This window comes from Martes martes, assembly GCF_963455335.1.
Source record: "Martes martes genome assembly, chromosome: 2".
Classification (NCBI taxonomy): Eukaryota; Metazoa; Chordata; class Mammalia; order Carnivora; family Mustelidae; genus Martes; species Martes martes.
Genome location: NC_137889.1, coordinates 53,451,253 through 53,476,620, shown reverse-complemented (window position 1 = coordinate 53,476,620; position 25,368 = coordinate 53,451,253). Strand labels below are relative to the sequence as shown.

Here is a 25,368-nt window from a genome sequence, read left to right as displayed (position 1 = left end):
GGAGATAATTCGAGAGAAGGATGAGTTGAATAACTTAGGATAAAGTTCAGACAAAATGCACTCAATTTTGAAAATGTCATCAGCGGCCAGCACTGACTGAAAGGCGGGATTAAATAAAACGCAGGATTGGTCCTTTTTTTTTTTTTTTTTTTTAAAACAGTGGAATAAAGCGTGGCTCTGTGCTTTGTACCCCCAGTATTTGTTACACGGAAAAAAATCAGAAGAGATATCCATGTACCTGTGAGTGATTACTGTAATGTCACTGATACTCTGCCTCAAGGTAGCCTAAGACCCATGATAACATCTTCCACCTCTAATAACTAACTTCATTCTACCACAGATCAGGCCTTCCTATTTATTTGGCTCATTCAGTCCACCTGTGCTTATTCTTTCCCACAATGAAATCTCATCTCTGTTCTTTCCACTGTATTACCACCGCCCTCACTCTACCCACCAAAACATTCCCTTGACTTCTTAGAAAGTGGTTCTTTTTTTTTTTTTTTTAAGATTTTATTTATTTATTTGACACAAAGAGATTACAAGAAGGCAGAGAGGCAGGCAGAGAGAGGGGGTGAAGCAGGTTCCCTGCTGAGCAGAGAGCCCCATGTGGGGCTCGATCCCAGGACCCTGGGATCATGACCTGAGCCAAAGGCAGAGGCTTTAACCCACTGAGCCACCCAGGCGCCCCTGAAAGTGGTTCTTAATCAGGGGAGATTTTGCCCTACCTGGAACACGTGGCAAACTCTGCAGAGATCTGTGGTTGCTGTCACAACAACCAGGGCCAGGGTGCGTGTGCCCCTGGCATCTAGACTGCAGAGATGCTGAGAAACACCCTACCATGCACAGGACAGCCCCCATGACAAAGAATGTGACAGTGCTGAGACTGAGAAACCCTGTCTTAGAGGCAGAAAAAAACTCTGCAATAATGAGATAAAAAATCTTTGCCTGGGGCACCTGGGGGCTCAGTCGGGGTTTAGCATCTCTCCCTTAGGCTCAGGTCATAAACCCAGAGTCCTGGGATCAAGCCCCTCATTGGGCTCCCTGCTGGGCGGGGAGCCTGCCTCTCCCTCTCCTTCCCACTGGTATTCTCTCTCCCTATCTCTGTCTCTCTTTCTCAAATAAATACATATAATCTTAAAAAAAAAAAAAAAGTCTTTGCCTTTTACCTTTTCCTAACTTTCTCCGTTTTTCTTTTTAAGAAAGTTAGCACACTCTAGTGTCCCGTAACATAAACCCCTCGGCCATTAGTTCAGCATCACTAACAAGGCAACGTGCTCTAGAAGCCAGATTTTGAATCCCAGTGCCACCATCTTACAGTTATGTGACCTTCAAATTACCTACTTCTCCGAGCCCCGGGTACATCACCAAAAAACACAGTGCAAAAAATATGTACTGTTTCAATACGGTTGTAAAGATTGGAGACAGTGCAGTTAAAAAGCCCCTGGCACATTGCCAGACATACAATAGGTGCTCAATAAAATGGACAATGATGTTATTGATCCTGTCACTTACTGAGGACCCTCTGTCTTCATGACCTGCTGTATGGGAGAAATACAGGAGCAAAGCACCATCATAGTGACAGAGTTAATTCTGCCCAAGTGGTAAACATAGCTTATATTGCATTTAATGTGACTGAGAAGGGGCACCTGGGCAGCTGAGGCAGTTAAGCATCTGTCAGGTCATGATCCCAGTGTCCTGGGATCAAGCCCCATGTCAGGCTCCCTGCTCAGCTGGAAGCCTGCTCCTGCCTGCCACTCTGCCTGCTTGTGTTTGCTGTCAAAATCTTTTTAAAAAAATAGGGACCGAGAAATATTTTCCCCAAAACCATATAAAAAAGTATAAATAAATGCCCTAGGGCTGGAACCTGCCCTTCTGTGTCTTTCCAGGTCTGTGGCACGTAACCCCTAGCAGACCCTTAACTCCAACCCGTCCTGCCCCTAGCCCTAATGTCCAGTGTCTGACAACTGTGGAGGCAGTTGTCCTATGTGAGCACATAGGACAGAAGCCAGAGAAGGTTACGAAGCAGTCAGACCCAATCTAGGCTGTTTCATGTCTGCCTGAAAGACAGACTCTTCTTTGCTTGCTTTTATTTTTCTAAAAGACTATTTATTTATTTATTTATTTGGGAAAGAGAGCAAGAGAAAGAGACAGAACAAGCAGAGGGGAGAGGCAGAGGGAGAAGCAGGCTTCCCGCAGAGCAGGGAGCCCAATGTGGGGCTCGATCCCAAGGACCCCGGGATCATGACCTGAGCTGAAGGCAGATGCTCAACTGACCGAGCTGCCCAGGCGTCCCCTCTTTGGTCTTAAGACTGACTACCTGATGCTACATTCCCAGGGAGTGGTGCGTCCCACGTGTATCAACAAAAACTTTTAGTAGTTTGTCTTCCTCCATTGCTCCCTCCCTACTCTCCTTGTGAGAAGGAGCATTGCCCATCTTCCTAGGGAGGGACCCAAGCCAGCAGGCCTGGAGCGAGCCTCCTGTGGCTCTGGGGGGAGCTCCTGCCTCACAAAAGATGAAACACAGCGGTCTGCTGGTTGCCGCTGGTCTGCTCTTCACTCACGTCTGCTTTTGGTGAAGACTTTCCAACTCCTTCCTTAAAGTGACAGTAGTGCATCTCCAGGGTCTAAGAACACACAGTGTAGATTCTCAAATCGTTCCCCAGAGCCCTTTATCCTGCTTTTTGATTTGCTCACTGGGACCTGCTATTTTGGAGAAGGAGCAGAGATCTTCCTTTTGATTAAAATGGCACGGCTCATTCTAAAATAAGTTACTAGGTTATTAAAAATGTGATTTTCCTCCTACACATTGACTACACTTTGGAAAGTGGAATCTCGCTGCAGGGATGCCGTGAAGAGGAGAGCAAAAACTACGGGCCATTTCCTAGATATTATTGAACTTACACTGTATTTTAACATAATTTTAACTCATGCAATTCGCTTGACTTTTTTACTTTTTTAGCATGTTCACCTTCTGTGTTCCAAGAGTGATAATTCTATTTGCAACATACCAAGTGCATTTTTTAACATACTCAGCTTAAAGTGGGCAAAGATAAGTAATTTACAAGTGCACTCAAGAAGTTGTACAGCAAATTATTCATCTCACTACTTCTACAATACATGCTTATGAAAAAGAATTGGTACCGATGATCCTGCTTTACAGCCCACCCCACCCCCCCCCCCGCCCAAGGACTTGTCTCTGCCGTTGGGGGGCTGTCACAATTGGCCCACAGACTGAGGAGTGGATGTCAGCCTGAAACTCAACCAATCAAGAGGAAGGAAGGCTTTGACCTGGTACAACCACTTTTAAAGACTGCCATCTCTCCCACAGCCTACTTTTTGCTTTTCTCCCAAACTAGTCCTTTCTACCAGCTATCCCAGAGGTAACCGCACGTGTCTCTGTGGAAGGGGTGAGGCTGTCACCTCCGGCTTTTACAGCCTAATATGACAGTAGCGAGACCTGGCTCTCAACTGGCCAAAGTTTCTCCCTAGTGTGCGGCCCAACATGAGCACTCCCTTACAGAGCACCACCTCCCAGAGTTTTGCAGGGGCTTCCGGAATAAATAAGGGATAGAGTTGTCCCTTTCCTTAAAGGTCCGTTCATGCTTGGCTTAACAGTTAACCAGTTCCATGTACAGAATTCATCTTAAATGTGGAAAACACCCTATATTATGACTTTGCAGTCACACTATGATCCTATGTCCGCAAGTTTGGCTTTGACTACCCCTGAGGTACAATACAAACACTTCTGCTACAAGGTCATAGAGAGATGGATAGATAATCTCCAGGTAAAACTCTGTTTTGCAAAATCATGTATTTCAAAAAAGAAAGAGAAGCAAATAGGACCTAAAACAGAGATAGGACCAGACCACTCCAAGCATGGGGAACGTCGGGACGAGAGCCCTGAGAATAAAATCTTAGCTAAAATCACCACTGACATTCATGAGCCATCCTTTGCAGCCTTTAAACCCCAGGGGCTTGTGTTTTCCTTCCTGTAGGTCCTGGGGGACATTTGATTCTAATACAGAGCAGCTTTGCCAAAATTAAAAGTCTGATCCGGAGACACCCTTCTTCCCCAGTCCATTTCCTCTCAGCGTCTCTGGATCCACTGGCAGCTTAACACAGTAGCGAGTGTAGCTGGTGCCTCTAGCATCTCTCTTATTCAACACACACACACAAGTCCACACTCACTAAGGGAACACACACTGGAATTAACAGGCTGTACCTAATAGTCTGGCTGCCTCTACTCATCTGAGCTGCTCAATTACCACAGCAGGTTGTGCAACCCCCCCAGGGGAGGGACTGGTGTTCGGCACCCACACCGCACTGTGGCCTGCCTGGATCTGCGTCTGGAGCTCTCCCGAGGGGGTGGGGGGGTGGGTGGGATCTGATAACCTTATAGCAGAGGACAAGGACTAAACACGGTGAAATGATCGTTATTTCCAAAACTCAGAGGCTCTAGTAGGAGTGGGCACAAAAAACATCCCTTGGGGCGCCTGGGTGGCTTAGTGGGTTAAAGCTTCTGCCTTCAGCTCAGGTGATGCTCTCAGGGTCCTGGGATGGAGCCCTGCATCGGGCTCTCTGCTTAGCAGGGAGCCTGCTTCCTCCTCTCTCTCTGCCTGCCTCTCTGCCTACTTGCGATCTCTGACTGTCAAATAAATAAATCTTAAAAAAAAAAAATCCCTTAACCTCCATGGCAGTGCTCCTCATGGGTGGGAAACTTAGCCTAAAGTGGGGGGAAAAAAGAGTCAAGATTTTCTTTTGCTGAAATTGTCTGTCTTTGGAGTGGGATGTTATGGGTTATCCAGTGGTGTCTCTCTACGTATTTTTCTAACTTATTCTAAATTCCTGGTTGGCGGTGGAGGGCTTGAAAAAACAAAAAGAGTCACCTGATTTAGTTTTTCATCGGGCATTTCTTAGTCACACTTCTGTAATGCCAGTGGTGGGGATGCAGCGGAAATGGAGCAAAGTCCCTTTCAACAGAGCAACTTGGATAATGACTAGAGAATGGGAACGACTTTATCAACCAAATGAAGTCTTGGCAGGAGAGGAATGTTTCCACCGAAGGAAGGGAGCCATCCCAGCATATGATCAAGGGGAGAGTGGCACTCAAGATTGCTACTCTGCTCATGATGGCTTAGAGCGAATTCCCTCTATCTCCAGTTTTTGTAGGCTCATTTATGAACAAGGGACCCTCTTCAACTGCTTTGGAAACTGGGATGACCTAACTTGCCCCCGATCTGTAATAATTCCACTTCAGCGAAATAATATCTCCCGTTGTCAGCCAGGACCTTAAATAAAAATCAGCCATGCTACCGTATTGAGAAAACGCCAACGTGCAAAGTGTGCACCTGTGTGTGTGCTTGTGTCTGTGCACATGTGTGTATGTGGGTTTAGAGGAAAAGGAAAAAGAGAATCTGGGCATTAGAACGCTATTTTTAAAGTTAGTCTGGAAAACCACTAAACTCACAAAAAGTGACTTCTAAGAGTAAAAATTTTCAAGCCAGTTAGAAAGTAATACCTCTGAAGACCAAAAAGAAGCAATATGTCCATCATGGGTCATCTGAAACCAATTTCAGATGTGTTTCCTGCAGATCAGACCTAGGGTTCCCAAACTGTAGTTTGAAAAATGAGACACATCTTGGGCCAATCATGAGAGAAAACGACCAGGTGTTGGTAACTGTGATCAGTGCAGTTTGGATGGGGTCCACCATATATTCTAATAGAAATAGGGACATAATGCTGAAATCCATATGCACGTACATGATTCACATATGTATGTGTATATCGGGTTTATACATTCTAATAATTTGTTTTAACTTCTGATGACTGGCTCAGAGTTTTAGGTAGCTCTAACTGAAAACTATGGGTCATTGGTAGAAACTGAGATTTAAAAGGAACCCTATACCATTTCAACAAAATAAATGTTTTGAAAATGGCATGTTTTATAAATTATAGCACTATATTCCAAAGGTATTAAAGAAAGCCTTTAACACAAATAGAAAAAGAAAAAAAAAATCTCATGATCACAATTCACCTTAAATAAGAGTATAAACATGAATATTTTGGTATCAGGTAAGAAGAGAATTGTCTGGTATATAAGGCATGAGTGTAAGTGAAAATTTCTTATAAAAAAAAAAACAAAACCTTCAATTTCCCACAGACAAGCTTAAGGAAGTTATTAACAATTAATCATATTAATATTTGCATAGCTCTTAGAATTTTTGGAGCACTTTAACATCTATTATTTCACTTTGTAAATGCAACGAAGATAGCTTTCTACAAAATAAAAATGCAATTGGTACGTAGGTAGGAGGAAAGGTTAAGTATTAGAAGCAGATGAATTTGCTCAACAAGTCAAAATATTTAATTCATTTGTTTGAAACAAAATAGCTTGGATTATATACCTCTGATTGTCTGTCTTCTTGGGCAGAAAAAGGGCAAGAATAATTTCCATGTATTTGCATCGGCAGTTAGTTCCCAGCAGGGGAAATAAAATCTGGAGCTTTATTTGAAGGAAATCTAACATACTCACAAACAGACCATGCCACCTTTTCCCACACGTGGCCTCCGCATCCTGCTGGGCTCTGCGGGAATTCACCTATAGCTGGGAGAAACGTGGTTCAGGCCACTGAGCTCTGAGCAGAGCAGCCTGCTCCGCTCCAACCACGTGTCCGTGCTAAGGGCGCCATTCTTTGTGCTGCTGCCCGTCCAAGCACTGGGTTTCTCTTTGATTCCTCCTTCCACTCCATCAAGCTGCCAAGGCCTACTGATTCTGTTCTCTTACAGAGTCTCCTTTTTCTGGTTCTATACCCTTCACTGAAGCTCCTGGTCTAGAGCTACTAACCCTCCAACTGGTCTCCACCCTGTAATCCGTTCTCAACACCTTTACCTATCTGATATTCCTAAGATTCTCTGTGTAACCCTTGGTGGGTCTTTCCTGACCACCAACCCATGACTTTGTGTGTGACCCTGCAGTCTCCCAAATGTGAACCTACTTATCCTACCAGTATCTCTACACATACTTCCTGACCCAAGTATATATTACACCACTTGCTTCTCTCCTAGTCACTGGCTGTCTTGAAGTCTTCTAAACCTGGAACTCTTCCTGGGGAGACTCTACCCATCTTCCAGGCTTCAGCCCTGGTGTTCCCCCTCCCTCCATCTTGTTCAGACTCCTGTCAAGTACCCCTCCCCACTCTGAACCACATTATTTGGCTCACCCCTTTCCTAGGACTCTTATGTTATAGATTTCTTTCCCTTCCCCCAGGGGCAGATGGGGAGGTGTCTAAAGGCAGGGACTGTGTCTTGTCAACCAATGGATTAGCACAGTGCATTGCTTATTGGAGATACTCGATAACTGTCAAACTGTCAAAAAAAAACTGTGTTTTTTATAGGATATTTGTGTGAAGGCAGGTGAAGTCATTCTTGGATCAAGTTTCTAAAAAAGAAGTAGGCCTCCAGTTCACTCAAAATACAGTTACTCACTCTTAACAAGCAATCAACAGCCAGTAAATTACTCAGCCAGTGCATGTAATTCAAAGCTGTAACATACATAAGTATGAGTCATGTTGGCAGCTGGGCAGTTCTGTCTTGCTTCTAAGGTAGAGAACAGTCATCTGAAAAGACGATGAACAGCCACAAGAACAAACAAGCCACAGTGTCAGATGTCACAGCTGGACAAATAGCCCCAAAGACTGTTTCCAAGCTTGGCAGCTGGCTCATTTAAATGTCTGATGGAGGGGTGCCTAGGTGGCTCAGTTGGCTAAGTGGCTGCCCTTGGCTCAGATCATCGTCCTGGGGTCCTGGGATTGAGCCCCATGGCAAGCTGTCTGCTCAGTGGGGAGCTGCTTCTCCCTCTCCCTGCTGCCCCCTGCTCGTGCTCTCTCTACCTCTCTATCTCTCTCTGAAATAAATAAAATCTTAAAAAAAAATGAATAAATGTCTGATGGATGCAAGAGAACAGGGCTGATAAGGCCTATATTCCAAAGCTGCAGAAAGTCAGCAACACCAAGTCAGTCTCTGGTGGGCTCTATGTAGCACATTCTCCATGTGGGATGAGCATGAGGGAGGTTGTATGTGTGATATGGATGCATGTTTGTTTTCAATACATTTCCCAGAAAAGGAGAAAAGTGCTAATTTGCATATTGGATAATATGTAAAAATTTAGGGATGTTTTATTTATTGCTGGCCTTTAAATTTTACATTAAATTCTTAAGACTATCCACATCTTAATTTACAAATAACTCTACTTGAAATTATTTTTCTACATTGAATTTTCAGTGTTCAAAGAGGAATGAAGCCTATCTCTCTCTCTCTCTTTTTTTAAGTATGAGAAAGAATCAAGTTTAAAAAGTAATCTGGATTTGGGGCACCTGGGTGGTTCAGTCAGTTAAGTGACTCTTGGTTTTGGCTCAGGTCATGATGGGATGGAGCCAATGATGGGCTCTGCATGGAGTCTACTGCAGATTCCCTCTATCTCCCTCCCTGCTCTGCTCGAGTACTTTCTCTAAAATAAATAAATCAAATCTTGGAGGGGGGGCGGATCTGGATTCAGTTTTTTAAAAATGGGGGGGGGCACCTGGGTGGCTCAGTGGGTTAAAGCCTCTGCCTTCAGCTCAGGTCATGATCCCAGGGTCCTGAGATCAAGCCCCGCATCGGGCTCTCTGCTCAGCAGGGAGCCTGCTTCCCTTCCTCTCTCTCTCTCTCTCTCTGCCTGCCTCTCTGCCTACTTGTGATCTCTGTCAAATAAATAAATAAAATCTTTAAAAAAAGAAAAAAAAATTGGGGGGACTCCCTGGGTGGCGCAGCATCAAACTCTTGATTTTTGGCTCAGGTCATGGTCTCGGGGTCATGAGATCAAGATCTGCCTGGGCCCCGCACTGAGCTTGATATCTGTTTAAGACTCTCTATCTCCCTGTTCTGCTGCTTCTCCCCCCACAAGCTTGCTTGCACGATCTCTCTCTCAAAAACAAAAAAAACCTTCTGGGGGTTATAATGTTTGAGTACTTTGAAGCATAAAAGAGTTTTCTCACCAGCATAGAAGTTTAAAGAGGGGTTTAGGAGCATTTGCTAAGATAGTCTTGGGTCCTTCTGTTTGACTGGGGACAATGTACTTAAAAGAATGATACATAGAAACATGCAATATCCTATTTCTAAGTACTTATGCAAGAGAAAAGAGCACAGAAAGTGATCAGCCTATGCGTGGCACGGAAGAAAGAAGGAAGGGAGAGGAAAGAGAGGAAAAGAGGGATGCAATGAGGAAGGCCGGAAAGAAAGGACAAGGGAGAGAGAAAGGAAGGAAGGAAGTTATACGAGAGCAGAGAGTACTCAGAGAGATTGGAGGTTTAGGCGGCAATTATCGGTATGTCCAAAAAACTTACCACAGAAGAGGGGAAGGCGTTGCCATCATGGAAGGTACAAGTAGAAGCAAGATGATGAAGATAAGGGAGTGTGTGACATTTACATTTTCCAAAAAGCAAAAGAGGACCTCAAAGTTAAATAGAACTGAAAACATGAAAATTTTGACAAGATGGTATATGACCTGAAGAAAGTGCCGCAATAATAATAATAATAATAATAATAATAATTATTATTATTATTCAAGAACACTTAAGTGCCCAACCACCAGGCCTGTGACAGAAGACTTTTAGCCTATTATATCATTTAATTCCAATGCCAATCCAGGGAGACAGGTATTGTTAGACTAATTTTAAGGATTAGGTAACAGAGTATAAGTAACTGGTCAAAGATCTCACATCTGGTAATGAAATCAAGGTTTGAACCCTAGCAGATTCCATTCATTCATTCATTCACTCATTCTCTCAACAGATATTTATCAACTGGCTGTCAGCTATTGGAAGCGGCTGGTGAAGAAAACAGGCAAACTCCTCACTCCCAGGACCTTATCATGCAGTAAGAAAGATGGTCAATAAACAACGAAATAAACCAATACCTATATAAATTTGATAAATTATAAAATTGGATATGCACTATGAATGAAATGGCCAGAGAGCAGTACTAAAAAATAAAGCAGGGCATTACCAAATTAGACAGCATGGTTAGAGAGCTTCTACTAAGACCTAAAGAATGGGAAGGAGCCAGCCACAGTATTCACAGAGGAGGGAAGAGCACAGGCAAAGAGACAGGGAAGGCCAGCCCAGCTAGAACACTCTGAGCCAGAGCACAGTAACAAGAGGAGGTTGTCAAGACAAGGAAGGGTTGCAGCTGCCGCTTAGGAGTTTGGGTTTTATTTAAGTGCACGGGGAAGGCAAAGAATCATTGTAGATAAAGCTAGAGTTGTGTGGTTCAGACACCATACTGGCTTCTGTGGGGAAAGGTAGGAGGCAGAAGTTGAAATGGAGAAACCGTGAGGGAGATTCTTGCAGAATTTCAAGAGAGATGATGGTGGCCCGGACTTGGGTGGTGGCAGTGGGAATGAAAGAACTCGTCTCAGAAGTAATCGGAGACCTGTTTTGGTGGCAGAAGCTAGAGGCCTGCAGACAGAATGGATGTGTGGGGTGAAGGAGAGGGAGACAGACAGGCGTGTACTTCTCTGTCTTGTAGGTCATTTGACTTTCTTAGCCTATTTCTTATGTTGAAAAGTGAGCCAGATTTATACTGGTATTTTGTTTTGTTTTTTTTTTAAAGATTTTATTTATTTATTTGACAGACAGAGATCACAGTAGGCAGAGAGGCAGGCAGAAAGAGAAAGGAGGGGAAGCAGGCTCCCTGCTGAGCAGAGAGCCCAATGCGGGGCTTGATCCCAGGACCCTGGGATCATGACCTGAGCGGAAGGCAGAGGCTTTAACCCACTGAGCCACCCAGGCACCCCTATATTGGTGTTTTTAATGATCTATCTTTTACAAATTGCCCAAGTGCTAAAAACCTCCATTTCTACACTAAGTTCACCCACAGACTGTAACATGGCACAGAGGCATGTCACCTGGGGAAGACCTACCTTGAGGTAACGACATATGGTGGAAAGATAGGGCTTTCACACCAAATCACCCTGGCTTGAACCACAACTCTGCCATTTTGCTGGGCAAACACAGGGAAGTCAGAGCTCCAAGCTTCAGACTACCTACACAGGTAAAAACTCTCAAGGTTTGGTTGTAAGAATTTAAGTAAGAGAACCTATAGTAAGACTTGGCATGGAGTGGGAAGTCAATCTGTGTTACTCTCCCCTTCCCTTCTCAGTGATGAGAATGCCATTGATAGGTTCTCAAAGAACCTTCTGTCACAGGGATAAACAGTATGTTTAAGTATTATATTTTAGATAACCGGGACACACTCCGGATAAGGGACTGCAGAGCCTCACAGGGGTCCTAAAGGGTACTCATGTGGCAGTTCTAGCTCCATAACCACCACCCTCCACCCCCGACTGGAGGGGTACAGGACACCTGGTTATATTCAGGTTTCAGAGAAACAATTATTTTCTAAAGTATGTCCCATACACCATTTGGGATATATTTATACTTAATGTTCTTCATTATTCATCTGAAATTCAAATCTAACCGAGTGTCCTCTGTTTTTATTTGCTAAATCTGGCAACCTTGTGACCAGGCAAGCCTCTACTTTGATTTAGAATCAATTGCTCCAGGATTCTCCTTCACTGTCCCTTGAGATGCTCGTGATGGTTCTGTACTTCTACTCCTCTGCTTTCTTTGCACATTTCATTCACCCCCTCTCACTCTTACCAATTAATATATGAATGTCCAAAGTCTTGAAATTCAAGAAACAAAACAGATGAATGTATGGGATGGGGAAAAGAAAAAGAGAGGCAAACCATGTGAGACTCTCAACTATAGAGAACTGAGGGCCACTGGAGGGCAGGTGGGTGGGGGATGGGCAAGATGGGGGATGGGGCTAAAGGAGGGCACTTGTGATGAGCACTGGGTGTTGTATGGAAGTGACGAATCCCTGAATTCTACTCCTGAAACCAATGCTGCACTGTATGTTAACTTAACTATAATTTAAACAAAAATTTAAAAAGGAAAAAAGTCTATTGAGTAGCACTATATTAAGTAGAGAATCTTTCTTAACGGTCATAAGGAACGCTGCAATGGGGTCTGTGTGTGTGAGCATAAAGGTGTTAACCTTTTAGGACAAAGATTACATTAACAATCCATCATCAGAATACATTTTGAGAGCTTTCTACTAACACAGAATTAAATTTGCATCATGTTAATAGAGGCTATTTAGATCCTACAGAGGTAGAACAGGTTATTAAATAAACTGAAAGAGAAAAGCTTTGAGTTCATTCAGTAACCACTGGCTATCAAGTTAAGAGTTGGGGATCCTTTGATCCTTTATTTTAAATCAAACTCCATGAAAATAATTTGGAAGTTTAGGCCATAGTTTTATGTGCTTGGGGACTCCTTTTGCATAGACCCAGAGTTCCGATTTCCAGGTGCAGGACTAAGAAAAAAAGTTAAGGGAAAAATCAACATCTAGGTAATTACAGGACTCATCTAGAGTAGCGTTACTATTTGTTATTATTCCAACAAGACAACGTGCTTGATCCATAGTGAAAATCAATGCATCGAGAAAGTTTTGTTATTAAAAGATTGTCACTTGTCCTAAACAAATTATTTACTGGTTGGTTTACACTCTGGCACAAATTCACTTTTTCATTGTGGACTGGTAACAAAAATTCACAGACTGGTGCCAGTCCAGGGACCACACGTGAGTAGCACTGATGTAAAACCCCCAGAATTTTATAGGTCATACCTTCAATCTAACGGCATAAATGAAGCGATCTCTTCCTTCTGGCCATTTTGCAGACCGAAGAGCCTTTTATTTCCTTGAAATAAAGGCAAAGATATTTTCTCCAGTCTAACAATCTAAATAAATATCTATCAGAACAATAGCTGCCCCAATTTTAGAAAGAAGAGGATGTGTGCTTACTCTTCTTGTCGCAAGTCATTGACGCTGCGGTCCAGCGAGATCATGTCACTTGCCACCATGTTAAATCCAAACTCTTTAATGCTGGCTTGAACTGCATGTTTGAATTCTGGTCCCAAAACCAATGGCTTGGCGTTCTCTCCAGGGCCACCAACCACTCCATGAGGCTCAGGTTCTTTGGGTTCAAAGTTACCGAGGATCCCTGGACGTAGCACAGGATCTCGGTAGGTGAATGTCTGAGGCTTAAATGTGAGATACTGCCTCTGCATTATGTCTTTCTGGTTATCTCCTCCAGCATGGCGCTCTTGTTCATTTTTCGCCTTGTTTTTTCTTCTAATAGACTCTAAGTCCACTTCTACTCCTTCAACATGAGGCCATGGTACCACAGGTTTGAATCTGTCATCCCCAGGAGCTAATCCATTGCCTCCTCGGTTAGGCATGGGGTTATTGACATCTCTGTCTTCCTATACAAAAGGGAGGGGGATATACAATAAGTGCATGAAGGCAATCGCAGCAGAGTTTATGATACGAATTTTCATGTTTAATAAAAGGCTGAGGCAACAATACAATGATTTAAAATGTTAAACAGAAGCAGGCTATTCATCAGGACTTCCCATTAAAAAGATATCTTTGGGGCGAGGGGAGGACATCCCAAGAAATAGACTATTTCCTTGCCTTACCATTCCAAAATAAATGAATGGATACATGTTCTTTAACCTCTCCCCTTCTAAAACTAGCTCTCCCACCAAAGACGTCTTACTAAAGTACACTGTTATGGGTGAAAGCAATGGGGTTCTAGGAGCTTTGACAAAAACAGACAGTTAATAGGTCATGTACAGTATGTGGTTTTCCCAGATGTCCGGTGTGTGATAAATATAACTATTTGTCAGGAATGCAGCCATATGGTGGCAGTGGTATTAGATGTCACCCACCACGAGGCTGGCTTCGTGCCACTCACGGCAGAGGAAAAGGCAGGGAAATGCACTCAACAGTCGGTGTTTTCTACTCAGTGAGAGGTTAGCTGAATTCAGAACTATTTTTTTTTTTTAAAGGCAAACAAAAACAAAATGCTAAAGACTGACCAAGTCATTTCAGGCTTTTAAACCACACCAAATACCTAGTCTGCCCCATTCCAGAGGTAGTCTAAGTTAAAACAGATTTGGGGCATACAGATACTCTGGAAGGCTGCCTCCTGTGTCCGTGTGGACCTTCCTCACCACCTGCACAGATCTTTCGGTCAGAAATCCTGAGTGCTTTTGCTGCTGAGGTATCCTATGTGAAGTTTTTGCTAAATCAGTACCATTCATTGCACAGGACAGTGTTTTCCAATATTAGCATCACCTCAGTGACTTTAAGAAATACTGATGTCTGTGTCCCCCCCCCCCCCAGACCTTGTGATTTAATTGGTCTGGGCATTCCCATTTTCAAAAGCTCCCCCAAGTGATTTTAATATGCATCCAAGCTTGAGAACCTTTAGCTCAGAGGAAGAGCTGCTGGCTATAATTAGACAAGAGGATTATTGAGTATGCACAGCTGGGGAAGAAGCAAGGTGAACTTCAAACTGCAAAACAGGCGAACGGGTCTGCAGCTCCCCTCCACACTGAGACTATCGGAGCCCTTCATAGATTCATAATAGAATTAGGGCTATTGGACCAAAATGTGGCTACAGTGTTAGAGCTATCTTGAAGAGGAAAGTTTAAAACTTGATTTTAAAGAGTACGGAAGTAAGGTGCCTCGTTAGCGCAGTAGGTAGCGCGTCAGTCTCATAAAGAGTACGGAAGTAAAGTGCTAGGTATGACACTGAGATGTAGGTTGCTATCTGCTGGGAGTTTATTGAGAAAGATCTCTTTAGAAAGCCAGTTCATTAATTTATTTTTAGTATTAAAATCTTTATTAACATATAATGTATTATTTGGTTCAGGGGTACAGGTCTGTAATTCTACCAGTCTTATACAGTACAAAGCGCTCCCCACAACACATACCCTCCCCAGGGTCCATCACCCAGCCAGTTAATTTAAATGTGAATTTACTTGAAGTTTTGGTAAGCGCTAGCTAAGGATTGATTTGGGGGAGTTCAAAAAGGAATTTTTAAAATTTATTTGTTTAGGTAATATAAGCATATGATAGAATATTCCAAGGACCCAAAAGGGCATCTAATGAAAAGCATGTTTTCTGGCCTCCTCTCCTATAGAGGCAATCACAGGCAGCACTTTGGGAATCTTTCTAGAGATGTTATATGCACATATAAACACATGTGTGTAGGTAACAAAACAATTGTTTTTAGCATGGGACATAGATTTTAATTAACTCGTTATTTAAAAAGGAAACCGGTATGGTGTTACAAGTGGTTCGAAGGGGAATCCAAAGAACAAATATCTAAACATCAATGATGCTGCAGAGGGTTTATAAACAGATGCACGACTGGTAATGTTGGTCAATACCTACAAGGCAATAACCCACTGCACTCACTGTACACAATTTCCATTTCAATGGACGAGAATCTTTTGCATTATCTCAGTATTCTGCTGTTTCTAGCCACTGTCAAATAGCTCAACGATAAGGAAAGGGCAAGATAATCTAGAAGCCACGCCAGAGAGTATACCTAATAATCTTTTTGGTCCACTTTGAAGTTTTTCCATAATTTTCCTCCTATAACACAAAACCAAATTTAAAATGCAACACTCAGCCTGATTGTATAAATGTGATACCTTTCTTCAGGCATGTGTGATAAGGGAGATAAGGCTTCTGGATCAGGCTTCTATCATCACACATCTCAGTAGCAAGGACTTAGCTGGAGCCTAACCTGTGAGCCCTACTGCCTCAGAGGATGGAAAAAGTGTATGGTGCTCCAACTTATCTCCCAGCTCTTTCTAAAAGAAAAGTGTTGTGGCAGTGTTGTAGGCAAATTAAAACAGAAAGATCTCAAAACTCTAAGATACTGGACCTAAGATATTGATGCTGAACCAAGTATAACACATAAAGAAGACCATCGCCCCCACTTCAATATTGCACATCAAGGCTCCAGTGAATCTGTAACAGAGGAGGTAAAAAAAAAAAAAAAAAAAAAAAAAAGAAAGAAAAAGAAAATGAGGGGTAGGAAATGTCAAACACAGAAAAGCAGAATGAACAGGTCATCAGATGTCAGCATCTGTAACCCCAGCAACCACTCTACCGTTGCCTAAAATTCCATAAAGTGCATGGTGTATACTGGAAGAGAATGGAATATGGCAGTACATGAAATTGTAGTACATGAAAGACCCACACTGTGAAATACACACTATGGTTTAGGTTGGCCTATGCTAATGCAAAACTTGCAAATTTAAATATTTTTCAAATTCACCCGCCTCAACAAGAGAATATTTAATGGATTTAAACTTCATGCTTATCTTCCACCAAATTAGATCTTTTCTTGACTTAAGGGTTCTTTGTCTGATCTTCCACTGCTGGTGTTCCTCATAGTTCTCTTAGACATCTACCTATCATTCCAGCTTCATTCTGGGTTGTCCTTTTTTTTGAAGCATTATGACCAGATTTACATCAACCATTCCTACATCCCTCTCCTTAGCCCACATCACACTCCTCTAATCCTTACTGTTGGCTGCTTCTCAAATTTCTACTTGTATCAATCTTTATCAATCTATCTTACATCTATATATATATTAATCTAGTCCCATGTTAGACTTCTACTTATATCAACCTAGTACCCAAACTTAAGATATCCCAAACTGAACTTCTATTTACCTCACATCACAAACCTGTTTCGATTATGGTCTTTCCCTGCTTTGGGGACAGGAACCACCATCTACTCAACTGATCAAATCCAACACTTGCATTTCATCCTCAACTTCTTGTTCTCTTTGATCTTGCCTACTGATGTCCAATCAATCCCTGATACCTGTCAATTCTATTGACTTTGTAGTGCCTGAATTTGACCACTTCCACCACTGCCCCTCAGTTCAGACCACCCTCACCCCTTAACAGGATTACTACAATAGTGATAATAGTAATGATTGTAAACATTATGTTCTAAGTGCTTTGTATATATCGATTTATTTATGTATTTTGCCAAGAGTTAGGGTCTGTGATTACCGTTCCCATTTTACCAGTAGAAAATCTGACAGAAAGTTACTCAACATCAGAATCTTTACATGGTAGGTCCAAAATTTGCATATCGGCAGTCTGGCTCAAGAGTCCATGCTCTTGGGGCACCTGGATGGCTCAATGGATTAAGCGTCTGCCTTGGGCTCAGGTCATGATCCCAGGGTTCTGGGATCAGCCCCACACTGGGCTCTCTGCTCAGCGAGGAGCCTGCTTCCCCCTCTTTCTCTCTGCCTGCCTCTCTGCCTACTTGTGATCTCTGTCGGTCAAATAAATAAATAAAATCATTAAAAAAAAAAAAAAAGTCCATGCTCTTACTGGGTGTTATACACAACTAATGAGTCATTGAACACTACATCGAAAACCAATGATGTACTATATGTTGGCTAATTGAACATTTATTAAAGAGTCCATGCTCTTAACCACTACACTGAGTGCTTCTCCTTCTAATGCATACATGTACTCTTGCTTTCATTGTTTTTTTCTACATAGCAACCATAGCGACTTTTCTAAAATTCAAATATGAACATGTTACATTCCCTGCTTACAACACTCCACTGCCGGTCCACTTCCCTCAGGAGCGTTTATATTCTTTAAGAAGGAGAGTTTACACTCTTTTCCTTCACCATACCCCTAGGAAAAGCGTTGGTTAGCTTTTTCTGTAAAGGGTCAAGGGTAAATATTTTAGGCCCTGCACAGCACAGGGTCTCCATTGCAATCATTCAAGTCTGCCATTATAGTGCAAAAGCAGCCACCAATAATGTGTAAATGAGTGGGTATGGTTGTGTTCCAATAAAACTCTTCACAAAGACAGGCAATAGGATGGATCTGTGACCACCACCCCTCCCAACCCCTGCACTAGACTGTCAGTTCTGTGAAAAAGTAGGTCCCATATCTATCATATGAACCACTGCATTCCCCATGTTTATCCTGGCGCTAATTCCTCATATTACTGAATAAATGAATGACCCCTAAAATTTCTGCTTTGGTTATGAGAGAAGAAAAGGAGAAGAGAGAATGGAGAATACGGAATGGGAATGGGAAGAGGGGCTTGGATCAGATAGTACATCAGGCAATACTTTACAAAATTGGCAAGAGAACAGGATGTAACTTCATACTTTCTCCACAGTAATGTACTCTTAATAATGCTATACTAGTCACCAGAAAAATTGAATTTGCTCACTTCTCAAAGCCTGTATGGCATTAAATCTGAAAGCAAAACCAAATATGAGAACTGTCTAACCTCAAGTCAATTAAAAATTATCATGTCAAATCTTAATGTTACAGGATTCAAAGAATGGCTACAAAGCCGTAGAATACTCAACTCCCCCGAGAAGGAAAACTACACACTCCATCCTGAGAGTGAATGAGAATCAGGAGGTGCCTTTGTGACTCACTGGTACTATAATATCTTCATAAGCACCAGCTGATTTACTCTGCAGTCAAAAGTCAATGAATCACTGTTGACTAGAAATGGAAAAGACAATCGGTAGATAACTGCTTAAGATCACCATGTTCATAAAGGTGGAAATATACTGGAAAGCAGAATCACTTACCATGAGATGGAAATATGGTATGATCAGAAATCAGGTCAGACTACTCACTTTCTATCTTACAAAGCTCCCTCTTCACCCCCAGATTCTACTTAAGTATGGTATTTTCCCAAGATGATCATGCCTTGGTAGAAACGATAGGAATACAAAGGGATTTAGAAAAATAGTTTTTAGATATAGGCTTGTCTGGATTTGAAATTATAGGTGAACCTAGAAAACTTAAGCTCTTAATCATGAGCTCCTAAAGTCAATGATTTCTGCAGAAATTACAATTTAGTTTTAGAAAGTGGCCACGGCTAACAATATTCACACTATTTGGTTATCATGCTACATGAGCCACAGAACTTAAAAACATAAGTCAAATTTAATACCATGATTTAAAAACCCTCTCAATAAGAAACACCTTAAAAAAAAAAAAGATTTTATTTATTTTGGGGGTGGAGGGGCAGAGGAAGAGGGAGGAGAGAATCTCAAGCACAGTCTGTTAAGCATGGAGCCCTATGGGGGCTCGATCCCAAGACCCCAAGATCATGACCTGAGTCAAAATCAAGAGTCCAAGCCCTAACCAACTGAGCCACCCAGGCACCCCAAGGAGCACCTTTAATTAGAAGAATGACACCAGCATGTTCTTTCTAGCTCCACTTTCTTCTGCTCCTAGGTGAGTGAGCAACAGGAACAAAGATCAGGGAGGGAGATAGGCAAAACAGGGAGGCCCCAGAAGAAACTGGGTGTGCTTGTAAGGCTGGACCTCCCCAGACTCCAATCCACCTGTGGCAAAAAGGGGGTGGGAAAGCGGGTGCTCCACCCTCAGTACCCTTGTTTCCCTCTGCTTAGCTAGAGCTGGATTCTCAGCTAACCCATCCCTGCCGGCATGTTGTGCTGACGGAAGACCATTCGCTCCTGCTCCTTTCAGAGGACTGATAGGGACTGCATGAAGGGGAGGGGGGTCATGAGAGGAGGGGCAGGGGTCAAGTGACTTCTCTGTGTTTAAGTAGAGCAGAAATGGAAAAACCCAAGATTAAACAGAGACCTTCTCAGTCCTTGAATATCTAAGATGGTCTCCCTTAAGGAGAGAGACCTATCCCAACTACGAGTAAAGACTCATGAACTAGAAAGAGATTGAAGACCCACGGCAAGGCCTCTGTTAGCAACTAGGGCAGAATTGAAAATGAAGAAGGGTGTGGCTTATCAGCATTACATTCTGATAGAAGAATTATCTTCTGAAAGAAATAGACGGCCATGGGACGCCTGGTGGCTCAGTTGGTTCAGCATCCGCCTTTGGCTAAGGTCATGAGATGGAGACCCACATCAGGCTCCCTGCTCAGCAGGGAGTCTGCTTCTCCCTCTGCCTGCCTCTCTCTCTCTCTCTCTCTGTGTCAAATGAATAAATAAAATCTTAAAAAAAAAGAAAAGAGAAGAAAAGAAAAAAGAAGAGGAAAGAAATAAACTCCCATTGCAGGGACTTCAATTCTTCTTTTTCCCCTTCACCCCCCAGGCCAGGTTATAAACCAAAAGGTAACAGAACCAAGAAAACAGCACAGCTGGCGTCACGATAAGTGCCCCACCAAGAGAAATGTGGGTCAGCACTTCTAGTACTAGAAATTGGACTTCGGCAGGGTAGCCACTAGTCACAGTAAGCCAGAGGGACCCAGACTTCCTCTAGGGACTATAGCACTGATACTGGACTGTGGAGAGCTGCCTATTACATAATAGCTAATGACCAATCCTTTTATTTTCTCTTAAAACTCATTAATACGCTATGGCAAGCATAGTTACAAATGTGTAAGTTAGTGCTGTAGTATTAACCACCCACTGGAAAGATTTTACCAGGTTCATATGGGGGCAGTCTGAGTTAATTAAGATGCTACCTCTCCTTAACCAAATAAGAAAAATACAGTATATAATACAGATCTACCCAGTACTGTCGTGAATACTACTGAAATCAATAGGTGTCTTCCTAAAAAGTTAGCTATATTACATTGTGAACATTTAATCATCTTAACAGAAGAGAATTTCCATTACAAAAGAGTCTCCCAATAAATCCCATAATTGTGCGACTAGTCTGTTTTTGTAGATTTGGATCTTCATGCATATCATATGGTATCCTTAAGAGAAGTATCCATCTGCACTGACAATTTTCTTCAGATCTCCGCACATCTTGAATAATCATGGTCAACTATAGAATATCTAGATATGGCAAATTTTAAGTCTTGGGCTCTTTTCAAAATTCAAAACAAAATTTAGTTCAACCAAAGTAAACATCTAAATTGGTTAAAGTTATAAAATTTAGGGGCACCTGTGTGGCTCAGTCGTTAAGTGGTTGCCTTCGGCTCAGGTCATGATCCCAGCGTTCTGGGATCGGGCCCCATTCGGGTTCTCTACTCGGCAGAAAGCATGCTTCTCCCTCTCTCACTGCCCTGCTTGTGTTCCCCTCTTTCGCTATGTCTCTGTCAAATAAGTAAAATCTTAAAAAAAAAAATTATAAAATTTATTCTTTTGAAGATTTTGTTATTTATTCAAGAGAGAGAAAGAGAGTGAGAACCACGAGAGGGGCAGAAGGAGAGGGATAAGTAGCCTCCCCGCTGACCAGAGAGCCCAACAGAGGGCTCAATCCCAGGACCCCAAGATCGTAACCTGAGTGGAAGGCAGATACTTAAACTAAATGAGCCACCCAGGCGTCCCCCCACAATAGTTACTTTTTCAAAAACCATGTCAATACATTGCATTTTTAAAGGTATCAGACTAAACTACAAACTCCTCAGTAATCAACATTTTCAATTTTCAACAGCAAAGTTAAAACTGTAATTGAAAACAGGGAGACTTCATGCAAAATCCTTCTCTGTATTAATACCATTATCTCCAAGGTTCTATTTTGTAAATGTGAAATTACCATTAAGCACCAGTAGTTCAAGCGAGCAGTTCTAAACTCAGCAATTGGCTCCGGGTATATTCCCCCACAGTCCCATGAATATTTCTGATACTGCTCTTCCTGAATTGCCCTAGTATCTGTGTACATGCTTCTCCCCAGTCAGATTAAGGGCTCTCTGAAGACAGTGAGTGTGTGCCTGCGTGTCCCCAGTGGCCGGGAGTGGGGGGCAGGTGGAGGGCAGGTACTCAGCACATGTTTCTTCACAGACGAGTAAGTGGAGAACACCTAGCTGCGGGTCATCTCTTACTATGTTGCTAGAATATAAACGGACTTTGGAGCCTCTGTCTTATCCCACTGCTCGGCTTGATTTAAGCTAGCATTTTGAGAATCCAAATGAAATAACTAAAAACATTATTTTCTCTGCTAACAACATTGCTTTCCCTACCAATCCAAAACTCGAATAATCCTTTTTTTAGTTTCTTCTCTTCTTCAGATTTGGATAAATCGTGTCTGCAAGTGAAATTTGTTACTTCATGGAAAATGAGTACTTTATTTAAACACGAGAAAGTATATGTGCTGGTGTTCATCTCAGTCCTCTAAGCCAATTCATCTTGCAAATGGTTTCCTGCTAAATTTGGGGCTTGTTTTAAAACAGTAATAAGATAGAGATTCTAAATCAGGTCAGGAAAGTATCAGATAATACTCAAGGGGGAATAAATTAAAAGAAATAAGCAAGTAAAGGACCAAAATGTAGGTTAATGTCTACAATAGTAAAGTAACAAATTGGTTATCCCTTTACAAAAAAACTTTTATTTGTACCACTGCTTAATGGCCCGGATCAAAGTTAATATCACACACAACTAACCAAGTCTATGAAACATGAAATTTAAACATATTTATGCAATCCAAATAATTTTTATTTTCCAGAGACCTTATGAAAAATGCATGCTTTAGCTCATGAACTGAGTCATAGATATACTTCACAGGCTTAAAAAATATTTATTATGAATATTTAATATTAAATCCTTAACTGATTTGAACTGAATTTTAAGAATCAAACATGAGTATGAAGCAATGGCCAATAAATCATTTTGTAGTATGTTTCAAAAGGTGATGAAGCTATAGTTGTCAAAATCTATGCCATCATTTCGGTGGTAAGAGCACCGACGTCAAGACAAGGCTATAAATACAAGGCGCACCAATGCCATTTAAAAGCTCCAACTCCCATGGGTACTAAAAGGCAGATTATAATACCTCTTAGAAATCATAAAAGGATATAGTGGGTAGATTTTTAACTCTCTCTGTTTGGGAGCTAAGCAATTACTGAGTTTTAAAAAGAAAGCTCCTAAGAGGCATTTTCATTCTAAAAATAGCATGTAAGTAAGTTATGCAAAATATCTTAATAAGATTGTTGGTATTTTACAATAAATATTCTACCACATTATTCCTACAAAATGATCTGCCTAAAAATAAGGTATTAAAGAGGAGAGAAAAATGAAAGCAAAGCAAGGAGAGGAAGATTATAAAATAAAATCTGTGAAGATTTTTTAGCACATGAATAATTTATGTATGCATACATATGATATATGCACATGGAGAGAGGAAATACACATTTAAAAACCAAATAGCTTAGCAGGATAAGAAATAAGAAATTAACCCAGCTGAATGGACCCTTCAAAAGAACAATTATGGCATTTCATCAGGTGGAGAAATGAGGAACTACTTAAAAGCTGAATTGATTGAAAATGAGGTCCCATCTGCTCCTCTTCTGCCCACTCACATGATGTTCTGGAACCTTCTTTTGCTTTATGTCAATCAATTCTACTTTTTTACCTAGAAGAGCTAAGAATCTCTTCACTCTCTTTCCTAGATCATCTTTAAAATATTTCAAAAGAGCAATCCAGGCACCAATCCTTGGGGAATGACACTGTTAACACTTTTTCTTAAATCCAGGACAAGTGTTTATTCAGTCCTATCCTTTGATTTTCGTTCCTGGTACAACAATGCACTTCATAATCTAATACCTGCCAAAAGCAGACAGTTTAATTCCTAATTCTCCTTCACATCTGGCAATGCCAGTGAAAGCATGAAATGATTTCCAAATCTTCCTGAAAACTTTATTGGAAATTATGTCACCAACACAACCATTAATAATTCTTATGACACTAAGGAAAACATTTTACTGAGTGAGAGAAGAATGAGGTCAAATGTGGTATTTGTGTTGGGAGAGAATGTTTGTAATACCCTTTGAAAGCTGAAAAAGCAATGTCCTATTATCCCTCTAGGGGAGAAATTCTAGAATGAATACAGCACTCCCACATGAAGTGTTACTACTTTCTGCAGCTGGAAATGCATAAAACAGACTTTCCTCTAGTGCTTCCTTGCTTTGCCCTGAAGCTTGGCTTTCATAACAGCTCACGAAAAAGCACTGTAATGTGCAGCTTCAGAACACACACATTTTGACTGGTGTATAAGAAACTCCTCTTGTAAATCTTAAGGAAAAAAAAATCACCTCAAGAAAGAAAGTATCTCAAAGTTTTCAGGGCAAAGCTGTCATCTTATAGTGTGGGACAACATTTTACTACCATGTCAGGACTAGGAATCCACTTTAGGAGGGTGTGTCAAGGAAACGTAACTGTGGGCGACAGAAAAAATACACTCAGGGTGGATGGAGGTCATTTACATAAATAAACGTTTGGATATTTTACTTTTCGACCATCGGCAGGTTCGATTTCAAGAGGGAATGCTTATCCAGGGATAGTCTAGTTTATCATAATTGTTCTTTGGCATTCCGATTAGTATTTCAATGTATTATTAAAGGTAAAAGAGCTGTCCTTTCAGTTTTCCAAATATTCCAGGTCTGCTACCCGCCAGGCACTGCACGCCCTACCATGAAAGGACACGCTGCCTGGGAAAAGGGATGTCTGAATGGGCTGGAAGTGACTGAATCCTTGCTTTGAAGCAGCACACACTCCCCAGCATGAGATGGGGAATGGTTGGTAGGTAAAGGAGGTGGGGGTGGAAAGTGGAGTTTGGCAGCTGAGGCAAAGGCACAGAAGCATAAAAGAAAAAATGGTTTGATGTAACGAGTGCAGGGGACATATGGGGCGGTGGCAGGAGAGGAGACTTGAGATGCTGGCGAGTGCCTCTTAAGAAACACCAGTAAGTTCAGACTTTATGGGAGCCATGAGAGGGGAGCATGCCAGATCAAAGCTGAATTTTGGAATGAGTTTGCTGATGGAGCAAATGAATGGGAAGAGGTGCCAAGATGTTTGCAGTGGGATAAGAAAAAAAATGTAGAAAATATGGGAAAAATCAATACAGGAGAGAATTTCAAGGAGTGGACAACGAGACTAAAAACTGCAGGCAAGATGTTAAATTAATGAGAATTCCAAGGTCTGAAGGTACAGGCAAAGGAGGTATTTTAGTCCCGGTCCCGCAGCATGACTCACTACAACGTTGGCAGAGGCCCCAGGAGGGCGGATCTAGAGTGGACTCAGGACTCCTCACCATTATCTCCTACCCAGCTGCAGATGGAAGTATCCTATTTTCTCTCAGCTAGAAGGCTAGAGGCATTTCTGTGATCCTCTTGTTCGGCTCTAGGCATTTCTCTGAAATAGTCTAATTGATGGATGACAAGTATGTGTTGAGCACTTATGCTGCTCCAGGGCTACCAGGACACGTGATGAGCAAACCCATCCCTGCTCTCATGGAGCGCTCTGTCCAGTGAGGGAGACATATAATCCGACAGTCATACAGAATTGGTGCTCTAAGATTTGGGGAGAGTCAATTTAATCTAAGATGCTAAGAAAGGCTTCCTTGAGAATGAAGGACTGCTGAGTAGAGGTTTGAGGGATGAGGAGAAGCTAAGTTGGTAAAAAGAGGAAAGAGGGGCACCTGGGTGACTCAGTCAGTTAAGAGTCCAACTCTTGGTTTTGGCTCAGG

At 42.0% G+C, this 25,368-nt stretch overlaps 1 protein-coding gene across 3 annotated transcripts in view; it reads right to left on the bottom strand.

Annotated features, from left to right (window-relative positions):
• The window catches only part of GALNT7 (polypeptide N-acetylgalactosaminyltransferase 7), a 136,593-nt gene that overhangs the window by 54,410 nt on the left and 56,815 nt on the right, over positions 1–25,368 (bottom strand). For all 3 annotated transcript variants that reach the window (XM_080797181.1, XM_080797180.1, XM_080797179.1), the window contains exon 2: positions 12,907–13,367. In XM_080797181.1, the coding sequence (XP_080653307.1) occupies positions 12,907–13,367 (461 nt within the window). The remainder of the gene's footprint in view (positions 1–12,906; positions 13,368–25,368) is intronic.